The sequence below is a fragment of the Engystomops pustulosus genome, chromosome 3 (genome assembly GCF_040894005.1).
Source record: "Engystomops pustulosus chromosome 3, aEngPut4.maternal, whole genome shotgun sequence".
Taxonomy (NCBI): domain Eukaryota; kingdom Metazoa; phylum Chordata; class Amphibia; order Anura; family Leptodactylidae; genus Engystomops; species Engystomops pustulosus.
In genome coordinates, this window is record NC_092413.1 from 55,488,242 (window position 1) to 55,499,033 (window position 10,792).

At 44.8% G+C, this 10,792-nt stretch overlaps 1 protein-coding gene across 1 annotated transcript; it reads left to right on the top strand.

Annotated features, from left to right (window-relative positions):
• Window positions 1–5,505: 5,505 nt before the first annotated feature.
• Window positions 5,506–9,916, top strand: LOC140122846 (protein kinase C-like 1B). The gene is made up of 3 exons (XM_072144093.1): window positions 5,506–6,289; window positions 6,982–8,411; window positions 8,830–9,916. The coding sequence occupies exons 1-2, from the start codon at window positions 5,506–5,508 to the stop codon at window positions 8,262–8,264; spliced, it is 2,067 nt and encodes a 688-aa protein (XP_072000194.1). The 3' UTR covers window positions 8,265–8,411; window positions 8,830–9,916.
• Window positions 9,917–10,792: the final 876 nt, after the last annotated feature.

A 10,792-nucleotide genomic window follows, 5' to 3' on the forward strand; every position in this document is an offset into this window, starting at 1 on the left:
TGAGTATTTCAGAAACTGCTGATCTACTGGGATTTTCACGCACAACCATCGCTTACAGCACAACCATCGCTTACAGAGAATGGTCCGAAAAAGAAAAAACATCCAGTGAGCGGCAGTTATGTGGGCAGAAATGCCTTGTTGATGCCAGAGGTCAGAGGAGAATGGGCAGACTGGTTCGAGCTGATAGAAAGGCAACAGTGACTCAAATCCCACCCCTTACAACCAAGGTAGGCAGAAGAGCATCTCTAATATATATATTTTTGATTTAATATCTTAACGAGTATACAGTATATGTAAGAGTAAATTATAAATATAGATATAAGAGTGAATTGTTTTCATAAATAGTAAAAAAAATTGAATGGCTTTAGTGTTTTCTTTCTTGTTAAAAGGCTGTTTTTTTATAGGACATCTACGACCATGTCAAAGGATTATAAACCAACAACAATGACATACTGGTGCAAGCCCCCTCTCTGGCAGGATCTGCTCTTCTTATCGAGTGGATTGTGTCAGAGGGCGCACACACTCGTATTTGAATGCACTTGGTTTCACAATCCCTCACCCAGGTGGTAGATGTTCTTTAATACTTTACTAGAGAAAATTACCTTAAAGTGGTTGTCAAGAGTCCATATCTGAAATCAACCACTTAAAAATAAAAAAAAGGTAAATACTCACCCCCTCTCCTCTTCACCTTAATACCGGCGCTGTCTATTGCGCTTAACACGTCGGGAACACCTAGAACGGAAAGATATAATTAGAAGCATGGAGTGCAGTGATAAGGTGTTCGGTGCTCCATGCTGTTAATTGTGCAATCCTCTGCACCTCCCTCTCCTATGCTTCTCTGTCCTTGTAAACAAAGCAGAAAGACAGCGCCATGGGACATTGGAAGGGACCAGTTTATGGTTCTTTTTTTAAGCAGCCCCATTTTTATCCCAAAAAACCCAAATAATGAAGTATTGTGTCACAGGTGCTACTGCGACCCATACTGTGGGTCGTGCGATCACCTGTGCCCCACCTTCGCCCGCACCACTCATCAGTCCTCGTTCCGGCAGCCATGTGCACATGTCCCCAAATCTTAGGGTGCGAGCACGCCGGCTCACAAAGTTTAAGGGGCCAGCACACTGCTGATTGGTGCTGGCCATTCCAAGAATTAGTTATAAGCCGGCCTCTTCCAGCATTCCTTGCCAGATCTTCGTTCCTAGTGCCATTGAAAAAGTTTGTTCCCTGATGCCCTGCGGTCTTTGTGTGATTTCCAGTTGTGACCGTGGTTCCGTATTTGACTCTGATCCTGTTCCGCCTGCCCTGACCTGTTCTTCCGTTCCTGAATCTGATTCCGTGCTGCCGTCCTGAAAAGAAGCAACTTCTCTCCAGAAAAATCATCAGGGAAAGATTGATATTCTGCAAAAGGTACAGGGAATGGACTGCTGAGGACTGGGGTAAAGTCATTTCCTCTGATGAATCCCCTTTCCGATTGTTTGGAACATCTGGAAAACAGCTTGTTCGGAGAAGACAAGGTGAGCAGTATTACCAGTCTTGTCTCATGCCAACTGTAAAGCATCCTGCAACCATTCATGTGTGGGGTTGCTTCTCAGCCAAGGGAATCGGCTCTCTTACAGTCTTGCCTTAAAAAACACATCCTTGAATAAAGAATGGTACCAGAATGTCCTTCAAGAGCAACTTCTTCCAACCGTCCAAGAGCAGTTTAGTGATCAACAATGCCCTTTCCAGCATGATGGAGAACCTTGCCATAAAGCAAAGGTGACAACTAAATGGCTCAGGGAACAAAACATAGAGATTTTGGGTCCATAGCCTGGAAACTCCCCAGATCTTAATCGCATTGAGAACTTGTGGTCAATCATCAAGAGACGGGTGGACAAACAAAAACCAACAAATTGTGACAAAATGCAAGCATTGATTGTGCAAGAATGGACTGCTATCAGTCAGGATTTGGTCCAGAAGTTGATTGAGAGCTGCCAGGGAGAATTGCAGAGGTCCTGAAGAAGAAGGGTCAACACTGCAAATATTGACTTGCTACATTAACCCCTTAAGGACGCAGCCATTTTACAGCTTAAGGCTCAGCCCGATTTTTTGGATTCTGACTTGCTTCGCTTTATATGGTTATAACTTTTGAACACTGTTACTTATCAAAACGATTCTGAGATTGTTTTTTCCCCACATGTTGTACTTCATTTTAGTGGTAAATTCTGGCAGATAAGTTTTGCGTTTATTTACAAAAAAAAGAAAATATGATAAATTTTTTGAAAAATTTGCCATTTTCGAAATTCTAAATCATTGCGTTTTCAGGCAGATAGATTTACCACCTAAATAAGTTGCTGAATAACATTTCCCATTTGTCTACTTTACATTTTCATAATTTCTGAAATGTCTGGATAATTTATTTTGACGTCACGCGGCTTACAAATAGAATAGCGCTTTTCCGGATTTTCAGAATTGACTATTTTGGGGATAAATACAGTTTTGAATGAAATTTTACATATTTAGCATCAAAACCCCCTATATAATCAACCCATTTTCAAATCTGCACCCCTCAAGCTATCAGAAACAGCTTTTACGAAGATTGTTAACCCCTTGAGATCTTCATAGTAATTGAATCAAAATGGAGGTGAAATTTAGAATGGTCATACTGTTCCCTTATACGTTCATTTAGCACTAAAATTTACACATTTCCAAAATATAAAAAGAGAAAACCCACCATACAATTTGTTCTGCAATTTCTCCTGAGTACAAAGACCCCCCACATGTGGCTGTGACTTGTTTTATGGGCGCACAGCGAGACGCAGAAGGGAAGGAGCGCCCTGCAGCTGCCAGGATTTTAGTTTCCTCATTGGCCCCTTTTGAAGGCTATAAAATTTTCGCTTTTTCGTTATTGGGGCCATGTGACGGCATTTTTTTTGCGGGATGAGATGCTTTTTCCATTGTTACCATTTTGGGGTTGGTATCACCTATTGTTGAAAATTTAGGAACTTTTTTTGAGGGCAGGAGTAGAAAAGCATCAATTCTGTACTGGATTTTTGACTTTTTTTTTTTTGGTGTTCACCGTATAGACTAATAATCATGTTAGCTTTATTCTATGGGTTGATACGATTACGGGGATACCAGACATGAATATATTTTCTTACGTTTTACTAAATTTGTCAAACAAAACCCTAATGTGGGGAAAAATCTATAATTTTTGTATTGCCATCTTCCAAGTGGCATAACTTTGTTACGTTTTTGGCTACGGAGCTGGTTGATGGCTTGTTTTTTGCGGGACATGTTGTACTTTGCACCAGTATCATGTCGGAGTACATATGGTTTTTTGGTCGCATTTTATAGCATTTTTTGTGGGATTGAAAAGGTAAAAATCATAATTTTTGGAGGGTTTATAACAGTTTTTTTTTACGGCGTTTATCGTGGGGGTTCAATAATGATTTACTTTTATTCTACGGGTTGTTACGGACGCGGTGATACTATATATGTGGGGTTTGTGTTATGATTTAGACTTTTTTTTTGAGTTATATGTCTCTTTATATGTTTTGGGGGTTTGGGGCATTTTTAGTGATTTATGACTTTATTTTTTTATTGAATAACTTTTTTTTTTACTTTTTCACTTTTATACCATGGGATATGAACAAGCAATCCTCTGATTGCTTGTTCATGATAATATTCTGCAATACTCATGTATTGCAGAGTATTATCAGTGTCAGCCTATGCACTTGCATAGGCTGGCACTTTGCCAGTAAGATGACGTCACAGACGCCATCTTACTGGCAATTCTTGCTAGTAACTCTGGGGTCCAGATCGGACCCCAGAGTTACTATAGCAACGATCGGCGCCCCCCGAAAACGGTTCGGGGGGGCCGATCGTGGGGGAAAGACACCCCAGATGCTTGTTAGATGCCGCGGTCGCGCTGACCGCGGCATCTAAAGGGTTAAGCACCCGCGATCGGAGACAACTCCGATCGCGGGTGTTACACTGGGGTGCCGGCTATTAGTTACAGCCGGCACCCCGTGTTTCCCGATGCCGGTTCGGCTCTGATCCAGAGCCGAGCCGGCATAGGCGCCGTGGCGGATATATCCGCCACTGAGCGCTAAGTCACTGCGCTCCGTGGCGGATATATCCGCCGCGGAGCGTGAAGGGGTTAACTCATTCTAACTGTCAATAAAAACATTTGTTACTCATAATATGATTGCACTTATATTTCTGTATGTGATAAAAACATCTGACAAACACACATAAAAACCAGAGGGCAACAGATCATGTGAAAGTATAATATTTGTGTCATTCTCAAAACTTATGACTGTACAGGAAAGGGTTTGGGGCCCAGCACTGATGATTATCTCCTTTCTCCTAGAGAAAACATTCTTACTTTCCTGCAGGTGCCACTAGCTCAGTGCAATTATATCATTCCAGCTTCCAGTAAGTTAAGCAGAATCTGCATTCATTGCGATTTACTGATCTCCACCTAGTGGAGATCGTGCGTCCAATTTCCTGCATGTGTCGCTTCCCCCGCTGAGGTCCTCCAGAGTTCACCTTCTTCTTCCCGATGCATGTAAATGCTGATTTTGCGACACAATTTCGTTGTTAAATTCCGCAGTTTGTCCGAATCAGTCGGGTTGAACGGCATCCACGCCCTCCGATTTATGTCGCTTGAAAGCCGGCCCTGATGCGCCACAATTAGATCGCGTGCGCCAAAAAACCCTGTTAAATGCGGCGCAACTCAGAAATCGCCGGAAAACCCGGCGAAAATGAGGTCCGCGGACCCTTAATAAATGAGCCCCAATGTATTTATAGCAGGTCAGTTGTTTGGTGTAAATATAGTGAAAGAATGTGGTGATAAGTATGAGCGCCATATTAGGCTGTGTTCACTTGCTGGATATTTAATAAACATAATGGCGTTTGTAATATACAGTATAAAATTCCCATGTACCTACTGACTTTAATCTATCCATAACATCCAAAAAAGAAGCAGCACTCCAGATCCAAACATGTAAAAGTGAAGAAGAGTTTATTCCAAAACTGGCAAAGTTTCGGTGTGTTACTCCCTTTCTCATTATAGCTTTAATTAGTGGCTACATAGTGAGATAAATTACAGCCAAAGGGGAAGATAATTTGGGGACAATTCTCTCAATGTTTTCTTCTGAAGGTGATGTGTGTGTGATGTGCATGGAACCAAACCAGGACATACACAATATTAATATACCAGTAACATATACATAGTGTATGCAGTATGTACACACATACATAAATCCAAATGCAGTAAACATACTGTAAAGGACATGAATGATGATGTCACAATGACAAAGAATCTCCCCCAATGGCTGATGACATCATAATGCCAGATCAATTCCAGCTGACTGTCCAATCAGGAGGCAGGAAAGTAGCCACACCCATTGAAAATTGACCAATCCGGAGCAAGATAGTGCAGTCCCGCCCCCTGGCTAAGGTATAAAAGGCAGCACACGCAGTCAGGTGGTCAGAGACAACATGGATCATCAGACAGGCAACATGGTGGAGCAGGTCATCCTGAAAGGATATAACCGAATCCAGGAGCAGCTCCACAGCCTGGATGAAGAGTACATACAATACTACAGCAAACAGGATGAGGACAGCAAAAATGGTGAACAACTGGAGAATAAAATCTCAGAGGATGAAGAAATAGAGGCAGAAATGCAACCACAGGCACCAAAGAGACTGGAGAACGCTATGGGTAGACCAAGAAACCGCTTTTTAGCCCTGCTCCGGAGACCACGGAGGTGGATTGCTAGTGTCAAACACAGAGGAACCTATATCGTCAATGAGGAACCTTCTAATGAGATCCCTGGACCCAGTCATATCAACTTGGAGGACAGTATGGCCGACACCAAAGGTAGGAAATTACAAAGGGTCGGCCAGGTGGTCAGAAACAACATGGATCATCAGACAGGCAACATGGTGGAGCAGGTCATCCTGAAAGAATATAACCAGATCCAGGAGCAGCTCCCCAGCCTGGATGAAGAGTACATCAAATACTGCAGCAAACAGAATGACGACAGCAAAAATGGTGAACAACTGGAGAATAAAATCTCAGAGGATGAAGAAATAGAGGCAGAAGTGCAACCACAGGCACCAAAGAAACTGGAGAAAGCTACGGGTGGACCAAGAAACCGCTTTTTAGCCCTGCTCCGGAGACCACGGAGGTGGATTGCTGGTCTCAAACACAGAGGAACCTATATCGTCAATGAGGAACCTTCTAATGAGATCCCTGGACCCAGTCATATCAACATGGAGGACAGTATGGCCGACAGCAAAGGTAGGAAATTACTAAGGATCATTTCTATGTAAAAGAAGTGTTTATTGCACATATCGGTGTATGTAGTATATATGGATATTTAATCTGTTGGCTGAAGTGTTTAGACCAGTGGCAAACCTGACACGGGTGCCAGATGTGGCACTCAGAGCCATTTCTGTGGGCACAATCGTCCGAGGACAGAGTTCACTAAATAGGACCAAATCTTCCTGCATTCCCAGGCAACTTAAGCCACACTTCATTGGCTGTTTGGAACTGCGGGAAAGGTGAGAAGGTGTTTACAGAACTGCATTATCTTTGAAGCTTATCGTGCTTTGAGACCCTGGAGAGAAGCGACTGAATTTTCCTTCCTTCTTTCAACTGTATTGGTGGTCTCAGGCAGCCGATACGATTGAAAGATGTGGAAAACAGGCAGCAATAAGTTACTGCTTAACTGCTTAGTTACTGCTTAGTTATGCCATGTTGGCTCCTCATGTTGGTAAATAAGTGGATTTTGGTTCTAGTTTTTGGCACTCGGTCTCCAAAAGGTTCGCCATCACTGGTTTTAGACCATGTGACCACTGCACTGATTAAAAGAAGCAATGATTGGTTGACAGTAAATATACATTTATACATAGTGACACGTATTGGATACAAATCGCGATAATATGCCATTTCTCATTCCACTGACATGATATATATATGCTTTTTTACAGCCAGTATGTCACATACAGAAGACCAGAAGGATGATGAAGAGAAACAGCACACCATACAATCTATACAATCTAGCAAAAAGAAGATGGATACTTGTAGATCTGCGCAGGATGTCCGCCGTGACCCCAGCTCTATTGACCCTACTACCAGAGAGGAGCTCTGCAGGTCTGCACAGTCATCTTCGAGCAGCGGATACCAGGACACCACAGCTGAAACCTCTGTGGTAGAAGCCGGCACCTCTGCCCAAGCATCCGCTGCCACTGTGCCCCTATCACTCGAGTCCTTCACGTTCCACCGCTTACTGGGTCAAGGAGGCTTTGCTCAAGTCTACCTGGCGACAGATAGGATCCGCAGAGAGCGCGTCGCCATCAAGGTCATCAATAAAAGGGATTACACTGAAGCTGGCTACAGCTTTGTAGAGCGACACATCCTTCAACTCTCCCATGCCAGCCCATTTCTCATCCATGGGCTGGCTGCCTTCCACACGTTTAACTTTGTGTATTACGTAATGGAAGTGGCCACTAGAGGGGACCTGCTTGATCTTATCCTAGAAATGTGTCCTCTTGATACAGCGACTGTAACATTCATCATAGCAGAAGTGGTCTGTGGCACAAAATTCCTCCACAGCAAAGGGATTCTTCATCGAGATCTAAAGCCAGAAAATCTACTCCTGACCACGGAAGGCCATATCAAAATCACTGATTTTGGCCTGGCTGTGAAAGGCGTTGCTAAGATGATTACAGATGACTGTAGGGGGACGGCAGGATTTGCAGCCCCAGAAATGATCCTTGGCTTACCACATGGGAGAGCCGTGGATTATTTTGCCATTGGCGTCATCCTCTTTGGGCTGGTGACAGCATGGTATCCATTCCCTGGAGAAGGTCCAAGAGAATTGGAGCAATCTGTCCTCAATCATGAACCACACTTCCCAGAGTCTCTTCCCCCTGACACAGTCAGCATTTTACAAGGACTGTTGTGCAAAGACCAGTTCCATCGCCTTGGAGTCAAAGGAGACATCAGGGAACATCAATTCTTCTCTGATATAAACTGGGAAGATGTGGAAGCTAGGAAAATGGCACCACCAGAGATCCTGTGGTCAAAAGCCATTGACCTCAATGTGGAAGATACTATGGACTATGCTGAACCACCACACTACATAAAATCTAAGTACCAAAAAATGTTCAACCAGTTCAGCTTTGTATGTCCAGAATGGTCAACACAGTATCACCCTATCATCACCAGGAACTGGGTGGCCACACTCTTTAGCAGATGGTCATCCAAATAGTAAGAACAATCCAAGGACAATGGTGGTGGATGGCCCATTGCTCCCAGCCTAATTCTTCATCCCAATCTCCTAATCCCTCCATAACCCCATGTAGAGGCCCATGTAGCTTGCAGCTTGACCACCAGTATAGTATCATCAATGGAGCAGGTAAGTAGTAGGACGACATCCATTACTCTTCTCATTGTAGTGCGCAGGGCAATGATGTGTATATAATGAATGATTTTTCTTCAGGTTGTGTATTAATGTGTATAATCTGCTGCCGCCTTATCTTAACACACTGAAAGGCAGAGGGTAACCACTCAATTAGATGAGTCTCTTGCCTGTAAGATGTATAATATGCAAATGATAGGTGTCCATAGCCATTGCTATATAAATGTGCATAGAATTAACTAGTGATTTAGAATCCTCTACTGAAATCCCAAATCTAGAATGAGCAGAGACTTCAATAAATCAATTATGAGGTCTCCGGATTTGTATGGTAGCAGAAGATGTGTCATGAATATTTGTATCCTGAGCTCCATGTTTAGTCATAATCACTTACATACATTTTCTTTTGTTTCTGTAGATCACCGCTCCAGTTCAAGGCCTCGCTGTATCCTCCATAATGTATGACTCGACCTGCAGGTTGCGTCTTGCGCCTTCGCCCCCTGGATTTGACATGAAGGTAGCGACTTGCTACTTCACACACCGCAAATGGACTGCCTATAGGTAACATCTAGCATGTTTGCCTATAGTCCATAGACCTTCTGAAGGTAGCCTCTGGCTCCTTCACCAACCGCAAATGGACTGCCAACAGGTAGCATCTAGCATGTTTGCCTAGCGTCCATAGACCTTCTGAAGGTAGCCTCTGGCTCCTTCACCCACCGCAAATGGACTGCTAACAGGTAGCATCTCGCATGTTTGCCTAGCGTCCATAGACCCTCTGAAGGTAGCCTCTGGCTCCTTCACCCACCGCAAATGGACTGCCAAGAGGTAGCATCTAGCATGTTTGCCTAGCGTCCATAGACCTTCTGAAGGTAGCCTCTGGCTCCTTCACCAACCGCAAATGGACTGCCAACAGGTAGCATCTAGCATGTTTGCCTAGCGTCCATAGACCTTCTGAAGGTAGCCTCTGGCTCCTTCACCCACCGCAAATGGACTGCTAACAGGTAGCATCTCGCATGTTTGCCTAGCGTCCATAGACCTTCTGAAGGTAGCCTCTGGCTCCTTCACCAACCGCAAATGGACTGCCAACAGGTAGCATCTAGCATGTTTGCCTAGCGTCCATAGACCTTCTGAAGGTAGCCTCTGGCTCCTTCACCCACCGCAAATGGACTGCCAACAGGTAGCATCTAGCATGTTTGCCTAGCGTCCATAGACCTTCTGAAGGTAGCCTCTGGCTCCTTCACCCACCGCAAATGGACTGCCAAGAGGTAGCATCTAGCATGTTTGCCTAGCGTCCATAGACCTTCTGAAGGTAGCCTCTGGCTCCTTCACCCACCGCAAATGGACTGCCAAGAGGTAGCATCTAGCATGTTTGCCTAGCGTCCATAGACCTTCTGAAGGTAGCCTCTGGCTCCTTCACCTGCCGCAATTGGACTGCCAACAGGTAGCATCTAGCATGTTTGCCTAGCGTCCATAGACCTACTGAAGGTAGCCTCTGGCTCCTTCACCTACCGTAATTGGACTGCCAACAGGTAGCATCTAGCATGTTTGCCTAGCGTCCATAGACCTACTGAAGGTAGCCTCTGACTCCTTCACCTACCGCAATTGGACTGCCAACAGGTAGCATCTAGCATGTTTGCCTAGCGTCCATAGACCTACTGAAGGTAGCCTCTGGCTCCTTCACCCACCGCAAATGGACTGCCAACAGGTAGCAGCTCGCATGTTTGCCTAGCGTCCATAGACCCTCTGAAGGTAGCCTCTGGCTCCTTCACCCACCGCAAATGGACTGCCAACAGGTAGCAGCTAGCAGGTTTGCCTGGCGTCCATAGACCTCTTGAAGGTAGCCCCTGGCTCCTTAACCTACCACAAATGGACTGCTACTAGGTAGCATCTTGCATGTTTACCTGGTGTCCATAGACCTCTTGAAGGTAGCCCCTGGCTCCTTCACCTACTGCAAATGGACTGCTACTAGGTAGCATCTTGCATGTTTGCCTGGTGTCCATAGACCTCTTGAAGGTAGCCCCTGGCTCCTTTACCTACCGCAAATGGACTGCTACTAGGTAGCATCTTGCATGTTTGCCTGGTGTCCATAGACCTCTTGAAGGTAGCCTCTGGCTCCTTCACCCACCGCAAATGGACTGCCACTAGGTAGCATTTTGCATGTTTGCCTGGTGTCCATAGACCTCTTGAAGGTAGCCTCTGGCTCCTTCACCCACCGCAAATGGACTGCCACTAGGTAGCATTTCGCATGTTTGCCTAGCTTCCATAGACCTTCTGAAGGTAGCCTCTGGCTCCTTCACCCACCGCAAATGGACTGCCAACAGGTAGCATCTAGCATGTTTGCCTGGCATCCATAGACCTTTTGAAGGTAGCCCCTGGCTCCT